This window comes from Carassius auratus, chromosome 17 (genome assembly GCF_003368295.1).
Source record: "Carassius auratus strain Wakin chromosome 17, ASM336829v1, whole genome shotgun sequence".
In the NCBI taxonomy this organism is placed as follows: domain Eukaryota; kingdom Metazoa; phylum Chordata; class Actinopteri; order Cypriniformes; family Cyprinidae; genus Carassius; species Carassius auratus.
Genome location: NC_039259.1, coordinates 23,656,149 through 23,684,067, shown reverse-complemented (window position 1 = coordinate 23,684,067; position 27,919 = coordinate 23,656,149). Strand labels below are relative to the sequence as shown.

At 38.6% G+C, this 27,919-nt stretch overlaps 2 protein-coding genes across 8 annotated transcripts; both read left to right on the top strand.

Annotated features, from left to right (window-relative positions):
• Positions 1-161: 161 nt before the first annotated feature.
• mgaa (MAX dimerization protein MGA a) lies at positions 162-24,545 on the top strand. Of its 7 annotated transcripts, XM_026286487.1 has the most exons (26): positions 173-308; positions 401-551; positions 5,535-6,674; positions 7,163-8,993; positions 11,165-11,237; positions 11,337-11,447; positions 11,543-11,662; positions 11,763-11,855; positions 11,970-12,601; positions 12,714-13,008; positions 13,205-13,395; positions 13,601-13,705; positions 13,790-13,826; positions 13,968-14,389; positions 14,506-14,755; positions 14,932-15,240; positions 18,351-18,653; positions 18,986-19,725; positions 19,836-19,999; positions 20,173-20,218; positions 20,338-20,457; positions 20,553-20,664; positions 20,812-21,348; positions 21,445-21,567; positions 21,663-21,785; positions 22,376-24,545. In XM_026286487.1, the coding sequence occupies exons 3-26, from the start codon at positions 5,587-5,589 to the stop codon at positions 23,242-23,244; spliced, it is 8,694 nt and encodes a 2,897-aa protein (XP_026142272.1). In that variant the 5' UTR covers positions 173-308; positions 401-551; positions 5,535-5,586; the 3' UTR covers positions 23,245-24,545. The 7 variants fall into 7 exon arrangements, with proteins under 7 accessions (XP_026142274.1, XP_026142273.1, XP_026142275.1 ...); XM_026286489.1 differs by lacking the exon at positions 401-551 and having other exon boundaries at positions 162-308; positions 7,166-8,993; XM_026286488.1 differs by lacking the exon at positions 401-551 and having other exon boundaries at positions 162-308; positions 13,971-14,389.
• Positions 24,546-24,777: 232 nt separating this feature from the next.
• LOC113117661 (type-1A angiotensin II receptor-like) lies at positions 24,778-27,889 on the top strand. The gene is made up of 2 exons (XM_026286497.1): positions 24,778-25,342; positions 25,504-27,889. Exon 2 carries the CDS (start codon positions 25,525-25,527, stop codon positions 26,668-26,670), a length of 1,146 nt encoding a protein of 381 aa, XP_026142282.1. The 5' UTR covers positions 24,778-25,342; positions 25,504-25,524; the 3' UTR covers positions 26,671-27,889.
• Positions 27,890-27,919: the final 30 nt, after the last annotated feature.

The window sequence follows — 27,919 nt, the reverse complement described above, 5'->3', positions numbered from 1 at the left end:
AAAACCCGATGCTGTGCGAGTCGAGGCAGCCATTATGACGTATACAAAGGCGTTAAGTAAACGCATGCGCAGTACAACCAACAAGCTTCTTTAGTCAGAGGCAGCGCATGCGCATGGTAGTCCCACGCGGACGAGCGTGCAATGTTTTGAGCCACGACGTCCTGACGTCACCGCACGCACGCAATTCTCGGAGGGTGAGACGCACGGTGTAATAATGTGAGAAAGGAGGGAGAAAGAGAGAGAGCAAAACAGCATTAACGAAGACAGGAGAGAGAGTATGCACAATATGCATTTCATATTGACAAAAGGTAACAGTCTAATCCGGATAAAGCTGTATCTGTTAAACAAATCGAAAAACTTGGCTGAACAAGGGTCTTTTTCGTTGTTACTTCGTGACCAGAGCAGATCATCTCTCAGCGTGCTAGCATCAGATTCGCCCGCCATTCGAGAGGTTTCGACGTGCACGCGCCGTCCACGCCAACTTTTAGTTCTCTGGCCTATTAGAGACACGCGCCATCGACGAATATAACTCGACGCGCGTTACACAAAAGGTGACTGAAACTCAATTTCTTGACTTTAAATGGACATATAACATTTATGCACGCCGGTGGCTGATACGTTGCGCACCTGAGAATTAGGTAAAACAGGTACTCTAGTCATGTTGTTATGGTTAACGACTAGTTCGTGAGCCTTCTCGGTATTCATGCGCACGTTGCTTTACAAATGCGTTTTGTTATCGTAGATGTCTGTTAAAAAGTAGACTTGTTTACATTTGGAAAAGCATGGGGCTAGGGTCATTTCATGCCATTGCCAATGAACAGATTTATTTTCCGTATTTTCCTTTAATACATAAACATTACTTGGCGTTATACTGGACTAAATTATAAATAAACTGAGCGTCTTACATCTTTACCCTCATAGCAGACTATTTGTTTATGATTTATTATAATATATCATTGAATCCTATGCAGCATTTGTGCTAATTATTGCATACAAGCGATCTAATTTTAACGCTTCTTGTAATAAATAATATTTTTTATATATTATTAAGTATTTATATAAGGAAGTAGAAAATCATATGTAAATAAATGTTAATATTTTGATATATTTATCATGGGGCCTGACATGTTGGGGTCACATAACCATTTACGCTTACCATTTGGCAGTACAGGATGTGAGTGGCCCTTTATTCTTATTAAAAGGTAAAGTGTAGCATTGACCACAAATTGGTGCATTCCCCCATTCTAGAAGAGTAGCGAGCATGATTACACCGCACTTAGTGTAAAATAGTTGGTTGTTGCCTGCTCATATTTTAAAAATAAGGTGCCATATTGTGAATATAGTCATGCAGTAGAGTGACTGTATTCGCAATGCAGCATGGTCAGAATGCCTTATTGGTTTTAGAAAACAGTTACTAAGCTAGTAGTTGTTTTCATTATTAATTACCTAGTAATATTTGTTGTAACATTTTTAAGCAAATTAACACAACATGCTTGCACTTGACATAAGACATTGCAATACAGTAGTTCTAATCAATCAGAATAAGAGTGTATTTATTACAGGCCCGATAGTTAATTGAGTGCATTATATTCATTTGCTTGCATAGTTTATATTTGCTGGGTATTTGTTTTTATTATTAAAGTGAAAAACAATTTAAAGAGCCATATAGTAGTTTTCACACAAGCTTTCTATGATTTTACTTTAAAACAATTCTGTTGATAACTATATGTAAATTTTTTAGGTAGGTAATTAATTGTCATTTAGGGTGTAATGTTTTATTACTTTTAAGTTTTTAATAAAATGTTCTGGATGAGAAAAGCCAGGCCGAGTCATGTCACAGGTAGGAAAAAGCAGTTTTCACAGATAGAAATCTCAGTCAAGATGGCGATCAACAACAGTCAGTGTAATCACCATACAGACAAAAGTTAAATTAAAAGGTTTTTGCACTTCAAGAATGAACAAATTAACATCTATGAGTTTGCAGAAAGAATTATGTTTATTATGCAGTTTCTCTGTATGTAATGTCTTATTTACTGTTCTAGATTTTGCTTGGCTACAAAATTATTGCAAAATATGTGCATATTGTCTCCATGCAAAGTCAACTGTAAAACAGCTTTTCAGCTACTTTGGTAGCTAATATCGTGTCATGACTATTTATTACTAAAACAAACATTATTTTGTGTATTTAATGTAATGCAATGTGTTCATGAGGTTTAAGGTTCAAAAACACATTATTTTCCACATAATGTACATTATTTTTGCTCCTATATGCACGCCTCTCTGAAACGCATAGATTTTAAAAAAGATCATCTTTCTGAAAACGAAGGTGTAAGCTGATTGGCCAGCTATCCAGTGCATTGTTATTGGCCGAAATTCCTCAAGCGTGTGACGGAAATGTTACGCCTTTTACCATACTGTGATGTCGTCTCCCAGCACGACAGGACCTAACCAATAAAACCAATTACAAATGAGGCATTTGTTGCATCTGTTGGGGACATAGTTAATGATTATAAAGACTTATTCTGTCTTTTTACGTGATGCTTTGTGTATCCAAAACCATGTCTGCATTTGTGATCTGAGAAATTACAAAAAAAGCACTACTCCACACTGCTCAAAACTCGCGTTTGAATCATCAGTGGCAAATTCTTTAAATATGTAAACATACTTACAGACTGTGAGTCAGAAGCGCCAGACTGTCCCTGAAAGGTTGGAATTGCCCCACTTTATAGAAACAGCCTTTATGCACAGAAGCATTGTAGGCTACTGGTTCAGGAAACCGTCCTCGTCCCTTGTAAAATGCGCAGTACACATCTGAATATTTGGGTTGAACTGTTCTGGAACAGTGTTGTAAATACAACCTAACCTCTAATTTCTAGTTGTGTCCTCTTTTAGAAGACCAAACAAAGTTTCACTTTCACAATGAAACACCGCGTCTCCACAACATGGCGGTGGCAACCACAGCGAGAATAAAAGTTACGCCTTTGTGTGAACATTTGGGTGATGTTATGCAAATTTTCTAAATCGTGACATCAACATGTCAGGCATGTTAGAATGAACCGTTTCAGGAGGGTGTGGTTGATGTTTAACTTTAATAAAGGTTCAGGGAAGTCATGGCCTAGTGGTTAGAGAGTTTGACTCCTAACCCTAGGGTTGTGGGTCGAGTCTCGTGCCGGCAATAACACAACTTAGGTGCCCTTGAGCAATGGCACCGAACTGCTTCCCGGGCACATGTTATTACAGCTGAATGTTAAGCACCCAAACTAAAAATACTATCACTTTTTTTAGTTTAGTTTTTAGGACGATGCAACTAGTGGCACCAAAAGGAGGTGCAAGAATAATAATTATAGTTTCCACAGAGGTTTCCTTGCTTTTGTGCATACCTCCATTTGTGCCTGTGTATCTATTCATGTCTTCCCCCTTTTCACCTTTGGTTTTAGCACCACTATTTGATGATAGTGAATGAAGAAGCGCCATATTAGTTGATGATAGAGAAGTGTTTTTGTTAGCTAGTCTGTTTGGGTGTGGATTGTCATCGATACATTGGATGAGTCAGAGGTTTATATGCGGTGCTGTTTAAAAAACAAAGTATACTGACCAAGTGGTTGAGCCAGACTAGTGGCAGTCAATAAAGATTGTAGATGACTGCGACTCAAAGACCCTGTTTCCAGCTGGTGTAAAGATGCATTTTCATTAAACCAATCTCAAGTGATTCAAAAGATATCACTGTTTTAAGCTGGTTATACTCCTGTAAATACTTGTGTTCAGGTTTTGTCAAGACAATCCTCATAGCATTTGAACTGTGTCTCTGGAGCTCCAAGTGTGGCATGTGAATACTACTGTTGAATGAACAAAGCAATGTTCCACTGCTTACGAGTGAAAGGGAAAGCAGCCAAATGAAGATTAGGAGGGTAGCTTTAAAGTAAACCCCTTCTTATCAGATCATAGAAATCAAATCAATAACGTGGAAAAAATGGTCATTGGTTGCCATGGACTGTTCAAGGTACCGTGGCAGTATCTTTTATCAATTCCCCTTCTTAAGGCAGCATATCCTCATTAAAGTGCTAAACGTATTCTTGGTACCAGTTCCTTTCAATGTTAACAGTTACTCTTGACTTGAATGTGACCAAACACCAAGACTTTTCATTTACTGTATTAGCCAGAGCCAGCGGTAGACCGTTCAGGTACAAGGTAGTACCCCTCATGCAAAGATTAATTCCAACCCTTCAACTGCCTGTAATTTTCAAGTGTACCTGAAGCCTTTGATTGCACATTTACATTTAATCATTTAGCAGACGCTTTTATCCAAAGCGACTTACAAATGAGACACAATAGAAGCATTCAGGTCAACAAGAGAACAACAGTATACAAGTGCCATGACAAGTCTCAGTTAATCTAGTACAGAATGCATAGCCAGGTTTTTTTTGTGGTTGTTGAAAAGACAAGAAGGAAAAGTGCTAGTAGTAGTTGGTTAAGTGCTGGCGAAAAAGATGAGTCTTTAGATGTTTCTTGAAAATGAGTAAAGACTCAATTGTACGAATTGAGATTGGGAGGTCATTCCACCAGCTGGGCGCAGTCCAGGAAAAGGACTGTGAGAGTGATTTTGAACTTCTTTGAGATGGCACCACAAGGCGTCGTTCACTTGCAGAGCGCAAACTTCTGGAGGGCACATAATATTTAACCAGTGAGTTTAGGTATGTTGGTGCCGTGCCAGTGGTCATCTTGTAGGCAAGCATCAGTACCTTGAATTTGATGCGAGCAGCTACTGGTAGCCAAGTGTAACCCGATGAGGAGAGGAGTAACGAGCTTTTTAGGCTCATTGAAGACAAACCTCGCTGCTGCATTCTGGATCAATTGCAGAGGCTTGACAGTACATGCAGGATGGCCCGCCAGGAGAGAATTACAATTGTCCAGGATGGAGATAACAAGAGCTTGGACAAGAAGTTGGGTGGCTTGCTCTGACAGGAAGGGTCTAATCTTCATAATGTTGTATAAGGCAAATCTGCAGGACCAGGTCATTGTAGCAGTGATCAAATCTGCACGACCAGGTTGAAGATTGTCTGATTCAAGTGTGTACAAAACTCTGTTGTAAGGTGGAACCCTTCCAGGAGCAGGGTTGAATATTCTTGACTACCATGTCCTATATATACTTTGTCAAGGACTTACTTGGGTGCCCTCAGAAGCATTACCTAGAGGCTAATGTAATAGGCCCTACTTAGAAGTCTATGATGGACAACCTCTTGTCATGTATGTAGTCCACAAAGCTCTATGCACTACACACCATTGTGATTCCAACATTTTTCAAGCAGGGTGTAAACAGTTTGACAACAGACACAGTAATGAATTTCTGGAATGGAATTGTTGTCCTCTTACATATTTATGCTGAGAGGCCAAGCAGGACTGCATCTAACTAGTAGTGGAGTAATCTAATGAGTAACGCACAAAAACTTTTTGTAATATACTTGTTAAACTTTCCAGTTGCTAGCTTTTAAAAATGTGTTGACCATGCCATGTCATGTATGTCTTGTTTTTTTAAGGATGTAGAACTGTGGAAGGGTCAGAAGGTTTCCAGATGACTTTGTAACTCAGATGGCCGATACAGAGAAGCAGGGTGCAATGGTGGTTCATGAAGAGGGTGTGATTGCCCCAACACTTGCACTTCCCACTACATCTTCACAGTCCATCTTTGTCGTCCTTAAACAGTTGCAGTCTGGTGAAAGTGGGAAAGACAAAGGCAGCCTGATGGCAATTAGTGAAGCAAATGAAATGGTGAAATCCACAGCTGGCTCTGTTCCAACAGGCATCCATGCAACATCATCCACTTTAGCGGACACCAACAACCTCATCCAGTCTGAGAACATGCCAGCAGATGCTAGATGTAAGGGCATTACTGCTACACTGGACAACAACAGTATGTGGAATGAGTTCTATAAATGTCAGACAGAGATGATTCTGACCAAACAAGGTCGTAGAATGTTCCCTTACTGCCGCTTTCGTCTCTCTGGAATGGAACCTTTCCAGAGTTACTTGTTGGCAATGGATATTGTTCCGGTCGATAACTATAGATACAAATGGAGTGGAAAAGGATGGGAAACCAATGGGAAGGCTGAGCCTCATGTTTCACATTTGTTTGTACACCCAGAATCTCCTGCAACTGGCCTACACTGGATGCAATACCCCGTTTCATTTTACAGACTGAAACTTTGCAACAACCTGGACCAGGAGGACCATATTATTTTGCACTCAATGCAACGATACCTTCCTCGACTTCATATCATACCTGCAGACAAAGACTCAGAAAACATTCAAGTTGACAGACCGAATGTCATAACTCTATGTTTTTCTCAGACAGAGTTCTTTGCGGTCACAGCCTATCAAAACCTTCGCATCACCCAACTCAAAATTGACTACAACCCCTTTGCCAAAGGTTTCCGGGATGATGCAGTCAATGCTCGATCATCTAAGGCCAGGAATGGAATATCCACTGAGGAAGCAGAAAGTGAGCTCAAGCTAAGCAAGGAGATGACAACCTTGAATAATTTAAAAACTCTGTTCATGAAGAGAAATGCTGCTGTAAAGGTCAATAAGGATCAGAATGTTCCCAGCCCTACAAATGGCGAAGGGAAGGCTATTAATGGCGATGCTCCCGTTGTAAATACAAATGTTCAAAGTTTGTGGTAAGTCGAGTTTTAATAATAAATTTGTCAAATAGAAGTAAGATGTTGCTTTACTGTGAATCAAGTTTACACAAGAAACATACTCTATGCAAATGTTTGAATGCTTGACCAATGTGTTGTCCTGTTGTATGTTCGTGACATGCATTCTTGCATTACAGCAATGGACCTCAATACTGTATATAGTTACTTTCAGATTTCTGTGCTGTTAAGTTGGCTGTATTTTTATTTAAGTAGCTAGCCATAAACATGTTATCAGATTTATCTAACGTTCTCAATGAGATTCTCTTCAAGCGGTTGGTCCACTATGACCTTAGTTGACCAGAAACAGAAAGATGTAGCTTTAACTTAGATTGCTTGAATTCCCCTATTTGTGTATTGTGTTTTTAGGGTGTAGCCTGTAAATAAACATAATTTCAGATATGGTACATTTTGGCCAATTTTGACACACGTAACATTTTTGTCTTGTTTTCTCTCCCGTTCTCTGACAGCAGCAAGAAGCGCCCATCGTCATTGGCATTCTCAGACTTCATAAAAGGTGCTCATGTGAAAGTTAAAAGGTTGTCACTCGAGAATATAAAAAAAAATGGTGTGGCCTTGCAAGCATCCACAACTTGCACAAGTGAACAAATGGAGGTGATTGACATATCATCCAAAACAGAAAATATACTACAAGTTCTTAAAGATGAAACCATGGCGGGTGACATTCACAGATCTAAAAACCTAGAAACCTTCTCAAAAACGGAGTTGGAAATAGATCAGAATAAATCTGAAATGGATGAACACAAAGGTGGCAAGATTACATTGCTATCCAGTGACCAAAATAATGAAAAGGGGATGGAGACCATTTCTTCTCTGGACACTGTAGCTAAGTCTGAAGGAAATACAAAGAAAGCTTTACCACACAAGCGGCCAGAACGTGTACCCCTACCACTCCTTGCTCAGTTTCTTAAACAGAGAAAGTCTAAGACAAGACCTACTACACCAAAACCTAATGTTCCCAGCTCATGCTTAGACTCTGAAAAGTCCCGTGAACCTGTTCTAACCCCTGAAAACTCATCTGCCTTGTTGTCTTCCATCCCTTTTGTTACCAGTAACCCAGATTCACAACCAGTACTTACCTCATTATCTGAAAAAGTTACATTATTATCAACAACAGATGCAAGCAACATAACATCTGAGTCCACTGTGTTATCATCTCCATCAGCAACTGCATCTCTCGTACCAGTAGAAATGCAATTATCTGTTAGACATTCACCTTCCCTTATTTGGAGTGATCCATCAAATGTTCCAAACACTACTTATTCCTCCAAACCAGATTTTGACCCAACACCTGACACTATCTCTAGTGTGTTTCATAATGATGATGCTGTTTCTATGCCAGATCTTGACAACACACTCAGGTCTCAGTCATACATTTCATCTCTCCCTACATGTGACACTGTGAATGACACCTGTTCACAAACTACACCTGAAGTTAACACTGATTCTGCTGACACAACAATTGTCCCTTCTGTAACTACATCTGTTTTAGATGTTCCATCTAGTACAGACAATAGCATAATTCCTTTCCAGCAACTTACCTCAATTACTGATGTTGCTGAGAGTGATTCCATGTCTGATTGCCCGTTAGACAGTTCCAAGGGCTCTTGTACTGAGCTTTTTTCTGAAGGAGTCCCTCAGAACACTCTATTCACACATAAAGAATCTCTTTCCTTGTCGTTAGATGACAACTCATCCCCAGCCTTCTCCTTACCCAGCCCAACTCCTTCTTCTCCTGACCCATTTCCACCAAGTCTATTCTGTGAAAGACCAGTACCTCCTAGAAAGACCCTTGATTCATTTCCAGAAAGACTTTTGGATTGCACAGCTTCTTCCTCTCCTGACCTTTTCCCACTAGGTCTATTCAATGACAGGCCTGTGCCTCCCAGAAAGATTCTTGATTTTGTTACAGATATAACTCTGGATGGAACTCTAACATCAAAAGAATCATTGTCACCAAGTGTCCCCAGTGGGCCAGAACATCCCAGGGAAACAATTGCCTTGTTTTTTCAAAGTCAGAGCTCCGATAGAACAGGTCCTCTTAATGATGTGCAGTCTGCTGTTAGTTGTGAGACAAGCGTTTCTGATTACATCATTCCAGAACAATCTAAACAATCTTCTCATGGAATCACTTTCAAGAAATCTAAGGCAAAACAGAAAAAAAATGGAAATTTGAAGTTAAGTGAAGATAATGAGGTGTTCGAAGGACCCATACCTGTTCCAATGCAGCCCAGCCTGGAGGACGTTGAAGGCCAATTGTTTGTCAGCTTTATGTCAAAGGTAACATAAATAACATGTTTATTAACTTTAGAATGTTTAAAGGAAACAAAAGCAACCAATGAAAACTCACACTTATTCCAACAAGTCCATATGGTCGTTATTGACACCAAAACGGGGTCAACGTTTAAGTATATGCCATATTTGAAAATACAAATCTAAATATAGCTGCAAGCAGCGATTACTGGGGTTCATGCACTTAAAGCATTTAAGCAAATATGAAAAAAGATTACATTATTAAGCAAGCCTGTATCTACCTACATCAATGATTTAAGTTGTTTTTGGCAAATCCAGGTAATTAGCATAGCAATATGATGATGATGATTATTAACATTTATGAATGTTATAGTGCCACCCATGGTTGAATTTCCATAAGATGTTGCATGCTTATTTAGAATCAACTGATACATATGCTCACCTAGTCTCATGAAGTTTTCATTTAGGATCTTTAGGCTTTTGGGTATAATTGGCAATGCCCCTTTAGAAATGAACCTGTTGTAGTTAACCAAAGAGTAAATTTCAATATATTATTGATAATTATGGATGTCCAGAGAATTGTATTGAAGTGGTTTTGTTGAGATTGAGTGAAAATCCTAGGACTAGTTCAAAAAAGTATTTTTTATTTTTTTTATTTTTTTTTTTTTTTAATAATCTGTAATATTTAGTGAAATATTTAAATGACACTAGTGGTCCAAGAAGCAAAGTTGTTCAGAATGAAGATATCTGTTATATGATACGAAGAACAAGTGTATGTGTGAAAGTTTGAACATGTTCTGCAATTTAAGGTAATTTCGATTTGAAATGTCATTTTAAAAACTCGTACTGATATAGCACCACCTGTGGCCTGATCTCAATTTTTTTTTACATTCAGTGGATATATTTGTTTTTATACAAGTGCTAACAGTAAACATCAGTTTACAAATGGTGAATTTATAAAAAGAAATTAATAGCCACAGGCCTGTATTTAAAAAAACAACAACCCCAGAATTATATATTTTTTGTATAGGGTCCTTTTTTTAAACAATAATAGGGCCATATATATAGGTTTTGGGTGTATTTGGCCATGCCCCCTTTGTTAAATGACATCATTATAGCTAACCAAATGAGAATTTTTTGATATACTATATCTAGAGAGTACAGAAAATATTACTGCAGTGGTTTGATCGAGATTGAGATAAATTGCAATTGACCCCTGTTAACCTGGTCTAATAGTTGCTTTAACTTCTTTTTAAACGCCATATTTTTTTAGATATGCAAATGTCCTCATAGACACTTGTGCCACTATGGACAAGCTTTAATTGGACCATTGGTTGCATAGTTATAGCAGTTTAAAAGTTTTTTTTTCATCTTATAGTGCCTCCAAGTGATAGAGCTGAACAATATTTTTTTTATTTGACCAAAGATTGAGCTCATACGCTTATCGGGTTTGGTTCAAAAGTTATAGACACATTAGTAAAATTGGCTTCACCTACTTTGAATGTTTTGACATGCTTATGTGAAGGTGAGTTGAAAATTATTTATTATTTTTGACATTTATATTCACAAAGTATATTTCTGCAGTGGTTTGGTTCTGATTTGGCGAAAAACCTAGGACTAGCTTGCAAAAGTAGGTTTTGGACATAACATAATTTTGCAGAAAAACTGCCCCTCATAGAAAAAATCCCTAAGGGGCAGTTTTTTTTATGTTTTGACCCAAGGGTTCCAAATATGCAAGGTTTTTGTATCTACGACAAACGGTCAAGGAGTTATGAGCAGTTTTGCGTTTTCGATTGCTGTAGCGCACCCCCCCCCCCCCCCCAAAGGGTGATTGGGCAGTCTGAGAAGATGACCAGAATACCAAAATCTGAAATTTCAGCTCTCTAGGCCTTAAGGTTTGGTCTGCACAATCAGTTTTAAAGTGGAATAATAATATCACAGCGTGCTTGAACCCCTCATAACTGAATGCATTCAAATATGATGTGGAGGACAAGGAATTTGGAATTTGGCCTGTTCTTTATACAAATAATTTTTTTTACTTGGCAGAATTTAAATTGATGGACAACTCTTATTTGTTTTGCTACTTTAAAGTTTTAAACAATAGTTTTTTTTTATATTTAACCTAGTATATAGCGCACTTTCTATCAGTACATCCTTGTGACATTCTGTGTGGTTTATATACCTTCATTTTGAAATAGAAAGCACTTGAGATTCACCTTGGAGATGATGACAAATCTGAGGCTGCACAAAAAACCACAGAGAATCCTGATGGTAAGAATTAAATATGCTATCGTGGTTCATATGAAGAAACCACTTTGAAATGACTTAAAGTGATAAGGATATGTATTTATTTATTTTGTTTTTAAACAGGGGCCAGTTATGATAATGCAGAAAATAAGATTGAGGAGCTAGAGAAAATCCTTTTAAATGATCTGAAAGTCATGAGGCACAGACAGGTCATTCATCCGGTGCTACAAGAAGGTTTCTGATTTGAACTTTATAAATATCACAATTGTATAACAGTACAATATACAACAGTTCAGTAAAAGTTTAATTTAAATTTTCTCTCATCATAGTTGGATTGAAGTTGAATCTACTTGATCCCACCCTGGAAATTGACCTGCAATATCTGGGTGTGCAATTACCCATACCACCAACTGTACTCTCACCTGAAAGAAGTTCAGCATCATCTCAAAGTAACACATTTTATTAATATTAACAATCAGTAAGCAAATAAGTCATGCATGAACAATGATTTTGTTTTCCATTGTAATGAGTCCTTTCTTCCCTCTGTAGTCCAGTTTGTTTCAAGGACAGGAAAAACCTCTGACTTCACCAAAATTAAAGGATGGAGAGACAAGTTTTCTGGCTCAGGAAACCCTACTGAAGGTATGCAATTTCATCAGTTATTCATTAAAAAGAACATATCTTTAGTATGATTTTAACTGTAACTTAAAATGTTAATGATAATGCTGCTAAAAGAATATTGCATTTTATTTACAGGCATGTCAAGCACAGATGCAGGACAGAAGAACCTCTCTGCATTTTGTAGTGACATGCTGGATGAGTACCTAGCCAGTGAGGGCAAACTGATAGATGAACGAGCTGCAACCTTATCCCAGGCTGATGTTACACCTGTAGCATACCAGCTACCCATTAAGAGCACTAGTTACGTTCTTACCCTGGATAGTGTACTTAAGAAACAAGTACCAGCTACCTTATCCACAACTTCCAGCAAGGTCAAGCCAAAATGTAAGACCAAAGAGGAAAATAAATCAAAAAAGCCCTTGAAGTCCGGTTCAACAAAGCAAACAGAACCAGTCTTTAGTGTAAACAAACCTGCTTTGGGCTTGAAAAAGCAACAGCAAAACAAGAAATCCAAAAATAAGAAGGAATCCAAGAGTTTCAGTCCTGCAAAACCTGCTCTTGAAACTGCTGCAGAGGTAGCTTCTAATAAGACTTCCATGGATGGCTCTATACCATCAAGTTGTGCAGCTGGACGTACTACAGGTTTGCCTAAGACTTTGGTGAAGCTGATGGATGTGGAAGATGGAGCAGTGTGGGAAGGCAAACATCGTACCTTTATCACCGAAGAAAGGGCAGCCATCGCACTAGCCACTCTTGTCACCGCTGAGGTACTAGTCAAAGTGGAGCTCGTCTTAGTGTGTAGTTTGACTATCAATAATAACAAAATGTTCTTTAAGACACCTTACATTCTTCCTGATCTATTTTTCTTTCTGTTTTAAGGGAGTATCAAAAGGAAACCCTGAAGCCATGAGAATTATAAGACGACGTGCACCACCCTGCCTCAATGTATTTTGTAGGCTTGGCTGTGTGTGTGCCAGTCTGGTTCACTTGAGGCGACATCATCACTGTGGAAAACCACAGTGCATGTTGGGCTGTAGCTGTCTGAGACGCAAAGTCGTTGCACTTAAGACCCCCAAACAGGAACAAAGTACAACAGATGAGTCTGAACCTCATGTAATGTCACAGGAGAACAAGGCTAAATGGAAAAAGAAAAACAAAAAGAGAAAGACTTATGGTCAGTCTATAATTTATTGCAATAGCTGTACTATTATCATTACAAACATTTGACCCCTTTGTCTATTATTTTAACATAATATTTTTGTATCTTCCCAATATGCTTGTATTGTTTAAAATCTGCTTTGAAATTATTTGTATCAAGAAAAGAGCTATACAAATTAAATTAACTGAGTTATGTTGCCCTTCTCCCGCAGTTCTGACAAATCCCGTAACCGCTCCTGAACCGGCTAAGCGTGTTAGTACATTATGGGATCGAAAAAGTGATGGTTCAGATTCAGAAGCTCTTTTCTGTCCTCCTCTTCTAAGAGCTCCCTCTCCAGCACTTTTGCCTCATGAGCTTCAGCATGACCTGGAAATCTTTTTTAGTCCTTCAAAACAAAAAAGGGTGAGACTCTCAGACATACATTTTTAAAAGACATTGCAGCCATAACATCCGTATCAATCACTGTTCATTTAAACGTTACTATTTCAGGTGCGATTATTCTTTCCGCAATTGTTTCCTTGTATTTCAGATTTTTCATCTTAGCTTAGTTTCACAAGTTCATTATGTGTACACTTTCATTTTCTCAATATTTCCATACTTTATGCAGGTGAATGAGAGAAATTTGAGTATGACTGAGGACAATATGGAGAACAAGCTTACATGTGCTCGTTCGCGACCGTTTTCCTCTATGTGCCGTGATAAACAAAAAGTGGTGAGATTCCTACATGATGGATGGCACATTTTTGGTATACCATGTGAAAAATAAACTTAACTAAACCTTTTGTAATTTTTGCAGGTTGACCAACACCACATCTCACAGGTCTCTACGCAAGGTCAGTTTTACCCTAACTGATAATTAGTTAATAGCTGATGTAACCATGGTTTATGCAAACAACATATTGTCAAGTTCAAGGACTTTAAAAAGCCTTACAAAGCTGGTCCTTTAATTGAAAACCCTATTTTCCTTCTGCTAGCAGATATTGAAGAGGGTGAGCTTGTACCTCTTAATTTGTCTGGCCCTGCCAAGCGGCTTGAGATCATATCTGAATGCAGTTGGGCTAGTACGGACACAAGAAATTACATTATGCAGATAGTATGTGAGCACATGGCTCAGGATCGTTTGAAGCATCCTTTCTGGATTGGCAAGTACTTTATTCAGCCAGTCTCCAAGACTCTACAAGAGAAGGAGGATGGTTCTGTCGATACATACAAAGTCATCATCTCTCAACCTGCGGAGAAGAAGACAGAAGATGAGAAGGTTACTCAAAACAAAGCTGAGCTGAAAAAGGATGTAGAAAAGAGTGAGGTGAAAGGTCTGCCCTTCCTCTCCAGGTGTTGCCCTGCAGGCTTGCTCAAGGCTGAGAAAAAAGCACCTGATTCTCCAGGATGCATAATGGTATGCATGCAGTTATAAATATAAAACCATTTAGATGCATTTAACTTTGAGTTGTGGTTATTTTCAAATGGACTATAACTTGACCTTTGAAATCAATTGATCAATTGTTCTTGCAGGTTAATGGAAAGTCATACCCGCAAGCCAAATTAGAGCTGGGGAAGATGGGAGCTTTGCACCCTGCCAACAGACTGGCAGCTTATATTACAGGGAGAATATGTCCAGTCAGTCAGTCTGGACCTAACCTTGTAACTACATCAACTGTTACAAAGGCCTCTATCACATCCTTTCCAGTCTCAGCTGTGTCCACAGCAACCACAGTTACAAGCACGTCTGGTTCTACAGCCAGACCGCTCATCAAGTCTGTAGGTAAGTCAAGGAAAGGTTCACAGTTTTACCTCTAGACATTTTGCTCTCAAGGTTATTGAGCAAAATATTGGACATCCAGTATATTATTGAGCAGTGCGTAACAAGGTTACATTTATGCAGCTTTACTGCATGTGAATAGCAGATTTAACCTGCTCCTTAATTTGTTTTTCGAACAGTGACCAAGCCCCCAGTGGGAAAGGTCTTCACCCAGTTTGTGGTCAACCACATCAACTCTCAAAATCTGACCAACACTAGCACCTCACAGTTACAGTCTTCTGTTCCAAAAGTTGTCATCCCCTCTTCCATGTTGATGATTGGCGAAGAGGCTGGGGCTCCTGGGGTGGCTCTTTCTCCTGTTAAAGCAGGCTTGGTTACACAGGTGTCTAAGCCCTCAGAATCCACAGGTAGTGCCAGTTTTCCTACTGTATCAAAAGTACAAGCCCCAGCCATCACCATACTCACTAAATCACCCAGCCTCCCTCTGGGTAAGCCTGGCTTTCTTGGTTTGCCATTGTGTGTCTGTGCTTCCACCTTCAACAAAAACCTTGGGAGAATTTAACATACTTGTCCTTCATTTGGGTCCGTGCTTGTGATTTAGAGCTTGCTGCAGCTTCAGTATATGATGCTGGATCATCTTCCTATGTTTTGTGTACCCCTCCCATGGTTGCCTTTATCCTCATTTGTGACTGCTATTGTAAATTTAAATCTTCCATTTGCTTGCTTTAGAGCCCTGCATTTCAGCCTGTGCCCAACAGGCCCCAACTGGGCTTTCGGGCCAATTTTCACATCATAGTTTAGACGTGGGCTTGGGCCTTGGGCCTCTTTTCAGGCTTCTCCTTATTTTTGTATTTTAGACATCCATCAATTATTGATGAAAAAAATTGCAGCGCTGGTAGAAATAACATGAGAGCAGCAGCATGTATGGTATGTGCCATCGGCGCAGCTGAACAGTTCTGCGTTCAAATGCACACAATAGTGTGCAATGCTCCATTTCCTGCAAAGCATCTCCACACAAACTATTGGATATAGCGCACATTTATCTAGGTTTAATGTTTAAACATTGTTATAAGCTTGAACTGTTTTATGTCTATAGATTTTATTTTAGGCAGGACATGATGATATGAGAAGGCTTAATTGATCAAACATACAGTAGGTTCACGGTCTCTGGCTGACTGGTCGTTACTTAAAAAAAATATATATATATATACAAAAAATTAACTTAAACCCGAAACGAAAAATAATCACTTTGCTATTACATATAAATGTAACTATTTTAATAACTGAAACAGTAGTACAGTATTGTTCAAAATAATAGCAGTACAATGTGACTAACCAGAATAATCAAGGTTTTTCGTATATTTTTTTATTGCTACGTGGCAAACAAGTTACCAGTAGGTTCAGTAGATTCTCAGAAAACAAATGAGACCCAGCATTCATGATATGCACGCTCTTAAGGCTGTGCAATTGGGCAATTAGTTGAATTAGTTGAAAGGGGTGTGTTCAAAAAAATAGCAGTGTGGCATTCAATCACTGAGGTCATCAATTTTGTGAAGAAACAGGTGTGAATCAGGTGGCCCCCTATTTAAGGATGAAGCCAACACTTGTTGAACATGCATTTGAAAGCTGAGGAAAATGGGTCGTTCAAGACATTGTTCAGAAGAACAGCGTACTTTGATTCAAAAGTTGATTAGAGAGGGGAAAACCTATAAAGAGGTGCAAAAAATGATAGGCTGTTCAGCTAAAATGATCTCCAATGCCTTAAAATGGAGAGCAAAACCAGAGAGACGTGGAAGAAAACGGAAGACAACCATCAAAATGGATAGAAAAATAACCAGAATGGCAAAGGCTCAGCCAATGATCACCTCCAGGATGATCAAAGACAGTCTGGAGTTACCTGTAAGTACTGTGACAGTTAGAAGACGTCTGTGTGAAGCTAATCTATTTTCAAGAATCCCCCGCAAAGTCCCTCTGTTAAAAAAAAGGCATGTGCAGAAGAGGTTACAATTTGCCAAAGAACACATCAACTGGCCTAAAGAGAAATGGAGGAACATTTTGTGGACTGATGAGAGTAAAATTGTTCTTTTTGGGTCCAAGGGCCACAGGCAGTTTGTGAGACGACCCCCAAACTCTGAATTCAAGCCACAGTACACAGTGAAGACAGTGAAGCATGGAGGTGCAAGCATCATGATATGGGCATGTTTCTCCTACTATGGTGTTGGGCCTATTTATCGCATACCAGGGATCATGGATCAGTTTGCATATGTTAAAATACTTGAAGAGGTCATGTTGCCCTATGCTGAAGAGGACATGCCCTTGAAATGGTTGTTTCAACAAGACAATGACCCAAAACACACTATCAAACGGGCAAAGTCTTGGTTCCAAACCAACAAAATTAATGTTATGGAGTGGCCAGCCCAATCTCCAGACCTTAATCCAATTGAGAACTTGTGGGGTGATATCAAAAATGCTGTTTCTGAAGCAAAACCAAGAAATGTGAATGAATTGTGGAATGTTGTTAAAGAATCATGGAGTGGAATAACAGCTGAGAGGTGCCACAAGTTGGTTGACTCCATGCCACACAGATGTCAAGCAGTTTTAAAAAACTGTGGTCATACAACTAAATATTAGTTTAGTGATTCACAGGATTGCTAAATCCCAGAAAAAAAAAAAATGTTTGTACAAAATAGTTTTGAGTTTGTACAGTCAAAGGTAGACACTGCTATTTTTTGAACACACCCCTTTCAACTAATTGCCCAATTGCACAGCCTTAAGAGCGTGCATATCATGAATGCTGGGTCTTGTTTGTTTTCTGACAATCTACTGAACCTACTGGTAACTTGTTTGCCACGTAGCAATAAAAAATATACTAAAAACCTTGATTATTCTGGTTAGTCACATTGTACTGCTATTATTTTGAACAATACTGTATAAGCTGTTTTGGGAGAAGGGTCAAAAAAAGATGGGCTCAGGCCAGTAATTCTGATCATCTGTCAGACATTGCCTGGGCTAGGGCCTAAATCTGAGGACCATGCAGGGCTGTAGCTTGTTCTATTGATGCAAAACTTTGATTTTGACATGACACGTTGTATCTTAATGTTAGATCTTTCCCTTGGGCAGACAGAAGTAAAAATTTTTGACCCCATGATTACAGTAGTAAAAGGAAATGTGAATAATTTTTTCTTTTTTTCATTCAGCATTGTGAAATATATGGTGTAATCATGCCTGATTAACTTGTTTAAAGCAAAGCAACTAGTCACACATTTACAATTACCTGGCAGTTTGTGGTCATAAGTTTCATAGACCATTGGTAATTCAGCTGAGGGGAGCATTATTTGACTTGATTGTGAATTCATAGTGACATTGTGCCAGCTACTCATGAGTATACAGTGGCCAGTGCGAATGTTTCTAATACTTTTCATATTATGTTAGTAGATTTGCTATTTTGAACATGTCACCATCATCATTCATTTTGATTATGGCCTAGTTTGGTTCTTTGGGCTTACTGACTTTATATGCTTGACAGTGTACTTGAATAATTTCACCAACCCAAGTCCAACATTTAAGTTGCCATAATACATTTTTACCCTATTTTCAGGTGGGTCTGGTCTAACTCCGACAACCACGGTCTCTTCACCTGGATCAACGACTACTGGAAAAAAGACAGTTTATATCAAAGTTATGGCCCGTAGTTCAGGCCTAACCAGTAGTTGTCCAAGTTTTACAAAGCCTGCTACACAGACTCGGCCCACACAGACCCAAAGCCAAAAGGTGCTGCTTCAGGTGGTGAAGACTGCTGATGGCAAGACATTGTACCGTAATCCTAATGGCCAGCTCTTGCAGTTGGTGCCTTTAAGTCAAATCAAAGCCATCAAACCCAACCTTCTTTCTCAAGGCCAACGTAAGTGGTTTCTTTAATACCATATTAATTGGTTTAAATTAATTGGAAAAAAAACTGTCAATATAAAAAATAAGTTAAAACAGGTTATGAGAACATTTATCCATTTTGTTAAACATGTTAACTAAAAGTGTTTTAGAATAGCATTTAAATTAACTTTTAGTGGTTTTATTTGTTAGTGTTTTGCTGACAAAATGTTTAATATCAAAATTCATGTGGTCATTTTTGTTATGCAATGGTCTAAGTTCATAAACTTTTTTTGGAGAAATAGCTAAACAAATGTGTGCTTATCCCCAAAAGAAATGATTAATTCTGTTTTTTTTTTTTTCCTTCAGCCACCATTTTGCGTTTGCCCGCACCTACTGCAATCAGTCCAAAAAAGCCTCAGGGTGGCAGTACCACAGTAGTCAAGTCTTTAAGCCCAATACCACAAACACAGAGAAAGCCTGCTGTCACTGTACCAGTCTCCACATCTTCATCTATGAGCACCAAGCCAGTCACACTCACTTCATCCAAGGCAATCTCATTGAGCAGCGTTCCTTCTACCCTTAAAGTTGTTCCAGGTTTTCTGGGACAGTCTGGCACTTGTACATTAAGAATTCTCCCACCACATCCTGTTCAAAACACTCAAAGTATCGCTCCAACGTCCTCCCCTGTCCTCCCTAAGAGTGGTTTTACATTGCTTAAGCATGGAAGTTCAACGCTATACAACCAAGACTCTACTAAGTCTGAGACTGGTATTTCTGTTAGCTCAGTTTCAACTGAGGAGGCAGTTGGTCATGTTCGTAAACAATCTGAAGAAAATCGATGTGACAATTCTGAACAATTAGCAGAAAATATATCCAAGCTTACATCTTCTAGTGCCTCCACTCCGAAACCCAGCCAGTTTTCCGGAGGTGGTTCGAGTGTTGCTGAAAATGGTAACAAAGTTAATCCCATAGTGACAGAAAAAGATTTTGACATGGCTCCAGTTTCAGATGAGGAAGAGATTAATTCAGACGTAACCGAATTAACTGATGATTCTGACCTGTATAGTGATGAGGATGATGACCAAGAAGATACATACAGTTTGAGTGTAAGAGCATTGTAATTTTGACTCTTTTCACCTATTCAGAATAATTGTATGTATATCAACAAACCGTTATATTGTCTGTTCAGACTAGTTCTATTTCTCCTGTTATCAAGGGTTCTGATCAAGTGGAGAGGAGGTTGGATACAGATGGTTTGGGCTCTGAGATGAAAGATTTTGCAGAGGTGGTGGTTGATATTGAGACCATTGAAGAGCCTGCTGAGGAAAACTGTATTACCAAATTTCGGGCATCTGCATTGAGGCCGAATAAACATCTAAGGTAATACACACCTGATTAACAACCCATTAAGTAGAAGTGTGGTTTGCATTATTTTGAGGTTTTATTTTATGATTTGACCCGATCCACGTCTACACTACAAACACATCTGAATCTGAATAGATGCTTTGTTTATGAAAATGATCCAATTACTGTTATTTGTAAACGTTTTGCAGTAAACGGAGGCAAATTCATAATGAAAGTTTGGAGCTGAAGGTCAGGGTAAGTTTTATCCTCTCATTTTCACACATACATTTTTTCAAATGACTGATCAAACTCTTTCTCTGTGTTTTGTAATATAATATATTTAATGCATTGTATTATAAAACCTCTTTGTGCAGAGAGTGAGGCAAGAGAGAATAAGGCGCCGCACACTTAAAGAGTGCTTTCTTAAACTTCAGGCAACACTCGGAAAGTCGTCCAAAGATTTTGAAACCTCAAAAATGAGAATCCTTACAATGGTTTGTTGTTGGTTTTGTTTAATTTCATGCTTATAAGCGCATTGAAAATATTTATCTCTTTTTTTTTTTATCTTTTTTTTTTTTTTACTTTGAAGGCTCAAAACGAGATTGAGTCCCTGGTTAAGCAGGATGACCGCTTAATGAAAAAAAAACAGAGACTGCAAATTAAGAGAGGGCGTTACCTACAGACACTTTCACTATTGTGTGGTAAGGCAGTCGTTCAGAATGTGGAATCATTTATAACAGATCAGCAACATCATATTTGTAATATAAATATTTTTATTATAAGATATAATGCGACTGCTTGAACATCTGTGTTTTGATAACAAATATCATATCTGTTTTTGTCCACAGACAAGAGTACGGAGTCCATCAGCCAGAAGCTTAATGAAATTATTGCTAAACAAAAAGCCCTGGAAACCCAGTCTAAAGCAAAAGAGAATTCTCAGCTGAATGAGGCAAGGCCAAAACCTAAAGCAAAACGTAAACTAGCTGATCTTGGAAGTAAACAGAAAGGTTTAGCATACCAGAAAAAACTGAAAGATGTTCCCAAACCCACCTATTCTCCCTCCAAACCGATGGACTTGAGTATTAAAAAACAAAAAAGCCTGGAAAAGACTGAGAGTGCTTCAAAACCTGCACCAACAGCCCCATCTGCAAACCTCGATAGCAGCCAAATCACTCTTAAAACTCAGGATAAAGAGAAAGTTAGCACATCTAAACCTTCTCAGCCTTCTTTTAATGCCAGTCCACAAAAGAAGCCTGTCTCTGTCCCAAGTCCTTTAAAACATTCCTCAATACCACGTGAGAGAACGCGGCCAAACATTCTCTCCCGTGCTTCATCCCAGGTGATACAAGAATCTCCAGTCGAAGAGCCTCTTTTAACAAATGGTTAGTCAGGGAAGAACACATACATACTGTGCCATGTTGACCTCACTTTGTTGGAACTGGTTTTTGGATGTTCACACTTTTTTTTTATGTCCTTAGTGTGTATACCTCAAGTATTCCCTCTGATGCATACCATGGTTCCGTACAATCAAATCATAACCATAAACCCACTTAAAACGATAGGCATCACCTCCGTAGGGACACCGCAATCATCCACACCAGGTGTGTTTTTGAATAGGGTAAATATGCTTTTTAAAATGTTATGTATAAAGTAAGCAATATTAATAACAAACATTGGTCTTTTTTTTTTTAACTAGGTGTAGCATCTGTGTCCATAGTTCCTGCAGTATCTCACCCGGTTGGAGTGGAAAATCCCCTTCCATTATTTCATCCTCAGATGATCAAAATTGCAAACAGTCCTGTTAACATTAACACACAAGGTAAGTTTCCTTGGCTCATATAGTCAGATTTATTGAATCACATTATTTTTAATAAGTTGACTACAATCTGTTTCTGCCAATGAATAAAAAGATAATTATGACACTTTTATCTCACAATTCTGACTTCTCTTTCTCTCAGATGCATGATGTAAACTTGCAAGTGAGACTTTAAAAGTTAGAATTGTGTGATATAAACCTGCAATTCTGAGAAATCAAGTCAGAATTGCGAGGTTATATCTCGAAATTCTTACTATAGCGTAATTGTGAGTTATAAAGTCAGAATTGGTCTTTTTCCCATCTGAATTTGACTAGTATTTGTGAGTTTATATCTCAGTTCTGAGAAAAGTCAGAATTGTAAGATATAAACTAGCTAATGACTTTGTAACTTGAAATTGCAAGTTTATAACAAAATTCTGACTTTAGAACTCAAAATTGCTATTTATATCTCGCTATTCTGACTTGCTCAGAATTCTGAGGAAAAACTTCGCAATTAACTATTTTTTTTAATTCAGTGGTGGAAATGGGCTTCCATACTTCAGTGGAATTTGTAAGAGTAAAAAATATTTTATTTTACAATGCCTTATTTTCAGTGGATACCGCCAACATTCCAAATATCACCAATGTTATCTCACTGATTCCTCCGGCGGAGAATCTGGTAATACCACAGAAAGTTGTGGAAGAGCCAACATCTGTCCCTGCACCTGTGGAAAATCAGCAGTACCCCTCAGATGTTAAAATTACAGATTTAGAGGAAAGGGCGGTTGTGGATGAGACTCAATCCAAGGATGTCCCCAAACAGCCTGTTGGAGGAGATGAGAACAGTGGATATGTTACTTCATCCAACCAGGATGGAAATTACAAGAAATATCCAGATGACAGCAATGATCATGAGGATGAAAATCTTCTGTCTTTGTTAGACGAACTTGTTCTCCTTAGCCAGCAGCTGAGAAACGAAGATGAAGATCAAAGAATTATTGTGCCAGACGGAGTACAGACGTGTTCGGACAAACGGGCAGATCTAGAACGGGATGATGATCGTGCTCTCAGTCCCTTGTTTCTAACTTTGGATGAAGATCTAATGTCTCCAGACTCTAAAGATGAAATTGATATCCCACCCAAAGTGGATGACTTGGTTAAAGTCATTTTTGGATCAGATTCACCTTCGGTTTCATCTGAATCTGGGGTTGCACCATCAACAAATGTTCAAAGTCCACAGGCCCCAGTGTGCAGCGATAAAGGTGATGCCCTGACTCCACCACCTCTGTTGCACATGAAAGCTGCATGTGAAGCTGCATCAGGTCAGTCAGACAATGAAGGAACCAGTGTAGCATGGCGGCCAATGCCTAAACTGGTTCCTCTTGGGTTAAAGGCACAAGATGCTGTTGTGAATAAGGTGACCGGCTCCCCAGTTTTCAAACCCAACTCACATGAGGAAAATGTTCATAGACCACAAATGTGATCAACCGGTCTATGAATCCGGTATAGCTGCTGATCACATTTAACGTGTTTATGTAACAGAATAGGATTTTTTAAAAATGTATTTATTGTTTTTTGCTGTATAAGTCCTGCTGCCATGGGCACCACCTATTGTGCCTCTGGTAAATCCAAAGATGGTTTGTTTCAATAACTTTTTTTTAACACTCAAACTACTAGACATGAAAGGACTGGTTTTGCTAGCAATGGCAAGAGTTTGTGAAAAGAAGCGGTTTAATCTAACCTCCATATTTGAGCGTGTTTTTCTTTCCCATTGGAGTTAAAAAATAAAACATTTACTTGATTGTTAAACATAGGATTGTTTCTCCCTTGACACGGTGAAGGTGAAGCTGATCATAATTGGTTGCGATGGGGATTTTGTGGGATCATTAGGGCAGTTTTCCAGGCGACCTTTTAAGGAATAAATAAATTTGCCCAGTGACTTTTAACAGTAAGGCCACTTCACCCTTGAGTTTATCTGCTAATGAGATCAGGCAAATGTCATTGTCTTTGCATCTAGCTGAAACTTGTTTGATTAAATATAATCAAAGCCCATTACATCAATGCATGTCAAGGCAATAATGGATGTTAAATTCAGTACAGACAGCCTGTGTTCTTGTTACAGAAAAGCGAGCTTATCTACACAAAACTTAATATCTTGCGTTGAGTGACTTTCAAAAGGTGCTTCTGTATGGATATTGGTACTTAGGTTTGTCGTCTTAGGGAATAGTAAACCTATAACAATAGCATTAGGAGCTTAGGAATAAAGAATGACAGTGTGTTCACTTCTGAGGTTAATTCTGATGTATTAGTACTGCAGTTTTAATTATTTTTGTCTTTTTGTTTGTTTTGCAAAGTAATAAGTAAAGTTTGAGTGCAGTCCGTTTATTGCATTTGAGCCTTTTAGTTGTGAAAACCTATTTTATATCCCCCACCTCAATAGCAACATAAATTAAAATGTCTGAAGCATTTTAGTGTTGTAACATGATTGTCACACATCAAGAAAGGCAGTTAACTAGAGATTTGTTAGTTTGAGCTTAAAATTTAGTAATCGCTATGCAATTGTTTTGCTTTAGATAAAACGTGCACACAAACTACATAGAAACGTTAAAAGCTACATAAAACTAGATGCAGTCACACTGCTTATGTTCTTGTATATATTTAATGCTACACTGGTTTATTTTCTAAATATGTTAGCTTGTTGAAAGTCTGTATATTGGCTGATGTAACCTTTCTTATATATTGTAAATATGTAAAATTTATTCCTTTTTTGTTAGTCTGCAAACTCCAAATACTTATTTTTTTATATGCTATAAATCAGTGCTCTCTCACCTTCTTTGTAAAAGAGAGGAATATGTCTTTTTGAGTCAATAAAAATGTACACAAGTCTATGAAAATTCAATGTTTTTAAAATGTACATTAACATTCATGATTTGGGGCATTCTGGTTGATTTAAAAAAGCAAGATTAAAAAGGTGTTCTTTTCATCTTTTCATTCTTTATACCATGGCTTAGTCTAAAATGTGCTCCTTCGACATCAAATGTGTTGAATTTTTTTGTAGATAGTTTTTTATTAGAATGTAATTTTACATTTGCTAATTAGTGGTTGAGCACATTCTTCTGTTTAATGTATAATACAAACCATTAATGATGAGTGAGATGTATATGAGCATGCATAAGTTGATAAAGCATATTTTATTCACATAAAGACAACAGTTTGTTACTCCAACAAGGTTGTTGGAAGATATTGAAACAAAACTGGCTAAATGGACATGACTATCAGTAAATCCCAGCGATCTTAAAATAACAATATTGTCACCATTACATACTTAAGCAAAAGGTGCTTTTGGGAAATGTAGCCCATTACTTGGTCACTATTAAGGAGTTGTCCAAAAATTAGAGGGGTTTCATTTGACATTTGATAGAGACTTTAGACAATTACGTAAGCAGTTAATTATCAACTCATGGTCTTTACCTTGGATGTAACTCCCAAGAGCAAATACGTTTGTTTTTCAAGGAGGGATCAGGGCTCATATACAGCAGATGACAAATAGGTCTAGTCCAACATCTTTCAGCTTTCTCAAGGTAAGATCCATATATTCTATAATGCATATTTTGCTTTATTTGTTGAATGAGATGAGACTGAAATTCTAATTAAGTTTAGCATCCAGACCAAAGTGGTTCTGGGAAGCTAATAATCATTTACAAGAGGTAGGCTACTAATTTAGCTCTTTTCTCTTAACAAGAATACAGACAAAGCATAAGAAATGTCGGCAGTAAACAACAGTTCTTATTGGGCTAGGAACTGCACCTACCCCAGTGATTTGGCCCTTCCTTTGGTTCCCTACATGGACTGTCCCTCCAACCGCATGTACGCCTCCAACTTCATACCTTTAGTCTTTTACACACTTACCATCCTTGGAACAGTTGGAAACCTCTGGAGCCTGTGGGCTTGCCTGCGTCCATCCCAACCTTGGAGTATTGGGTCCATAGGTGTACTGAACCTGGCTTTATGTGACCTTGCTTATCTGGCATCTATGGGACCCTGGGCTGTCTACATTAGCTCCGACTACCACTGGAAAATTGGCCATTCACTCTGTGTGGTGGTGAAAATCCTGTACTTTGGCGGGTTGACATCTAGTACCATGTTTATCTGCGCCATCAGCACCGACCGCTTCCTTGCAATCGTCTTCCCTCTGGAGTCCCGGATGATCCGGACCCCTCGGAACAGCGCACTGGTTTCGGTTCTACTCTGGGCCATCACCGGCCTCTTCATCTACTTCAGTTATCCTAACATTCTCTACTGGGTCAGGAAGGATGGCATCCATGTGTGTGGAGCAGTGGTGATCTCCAGGTTCAGGACCACTGAAGCAACCTACAATCTTCTGTCCTATTACTCCATTCAGGTTTCTGTCCCATTGCTCCTCATCATTCCCTCCTATGTGAAGATAATTTCCCGGATGAAGCAGTCACGGCAACAGTGGGGCCCAGGCAACATGCAAGGCCTGGACAAGACCATCTGGCTGATTGCAGTTTTCATTGCCAACTTCTTGGTTTGTTGGGTGCCAGGGCAGCTGCTTCACATCATCGCCTGTATCATTTTCTTCAGTTTGGATCACTGCAAAAATGCTTGCTGGGTTGCATGGATGGTCAACCTGCTCTCTGAAGCCTCCCAGATACTGTACTGTCTCAATGCATGTCTTGATCCTTTAATTTTCCACATGCAGCAAGGACACTGTGAACTGGTTGTGTTGGCAAACTGGGTTAGAAAGGTCTTACAGATAGGCAAGAAACGAGATTTGGAAGGGCCTTCAGAGGAACCTCCCAGTGTGATCCAACTTCATGGTGGTTCCAAAGACAGAATGGGCAAAACTCAAAATAATAAAAATGAAAATGAGAAAATGAAAAAATGATATTTTAAAAGACCTCCCACACTTGTCGATTTGAACAATGGTGAGTTGATGTATCTTAATGTTTTAATATTCTTGTGGTTGTGTTTTCATGCTTTGTGTGTATAATTTCCTATATTGTAACCATCAATGTAAGATTTTACTGATATAGTTGTTTGTTATAGATAAAAGGTGCATCTTGTATCTGTGTATGTCTGACTCTCTGTTTCAGATGTCAAATGAATTCGATCTAAAATGTGCTAGTCAGGTTGAGTTTACTGTTGAATGAAAAAAAAAAAAAGTAAATTCTTGGCATCACTAGGTGGCAGACTTGTATAAAAGTATAGGTATGCACCAGTCCAACAAATAGCCTAAATGTAACTTTGTCAGTGTTCGTAGCCTTTTTAACCTTTTTTGCCAACAAAGGGTTAGGGAATGAAGTGATAAATCTGTTGAATTGTAAGCAGTTGCATTTGTCATTCAATTACTGCCATTTTCAGTCCGAATGGCACAGCTGGCCTAATTTGTTCTTCATAATTCTTTATTTGTCAGCCATAAATACCCTTCAATGTTCATCATGCCACTGATTTTATGACATTTGGTCTTTCCATGAGAGTAGGCCTACTTGGAAAATGTATATTGCAAAGTTTATGTGGTTGGAAATCTACATGGATATCACAGAATGACATCGGTCTAGACTGGAGAATTGCAACCATACAGTTAACATTGGAACCATTGCTGTAAAATGCAAAGGGCATTTATGCAGTAGGTGGTATGACCAGCAGGTAGCTGGTTTGCTGCTGATCTATGATGGTACCTTTGAGCTTGGACCAGCTTAAACCAGCTACCAAGTTGCGAAACGGAGTTACTATCTTAAACTGGATTTTCCAACTGGGCGAAATGAACATAATAATGCCCCAATTATCTGTTCTAGCCTAGTATTAGTACTAATACCTGCAAACATCAAAATAAACACTTTGCCTTCAGTAAACGAATTGTCACCTTAAGGAAACACTGCTGTATCACAACCGCCCATATGTACAGTATAATCCTCTTAGTAATCATGCGTGATGTGTGTATTGAATGTATACTATTGCTAAGGAAACTTAAAATTAATAAAGTCAAGCACGCAACAATTCGTACCCTTCCAGGGATATCAAATCATGTAATTTCATTCATATTAAAAAGCCAAGCGTTTCCCCATAACAGAATTCATTAATTGGTCAGTTGCCTACCGTCCGCCTCCAGACGTCAGCCTTTCAGCCAATCAGAA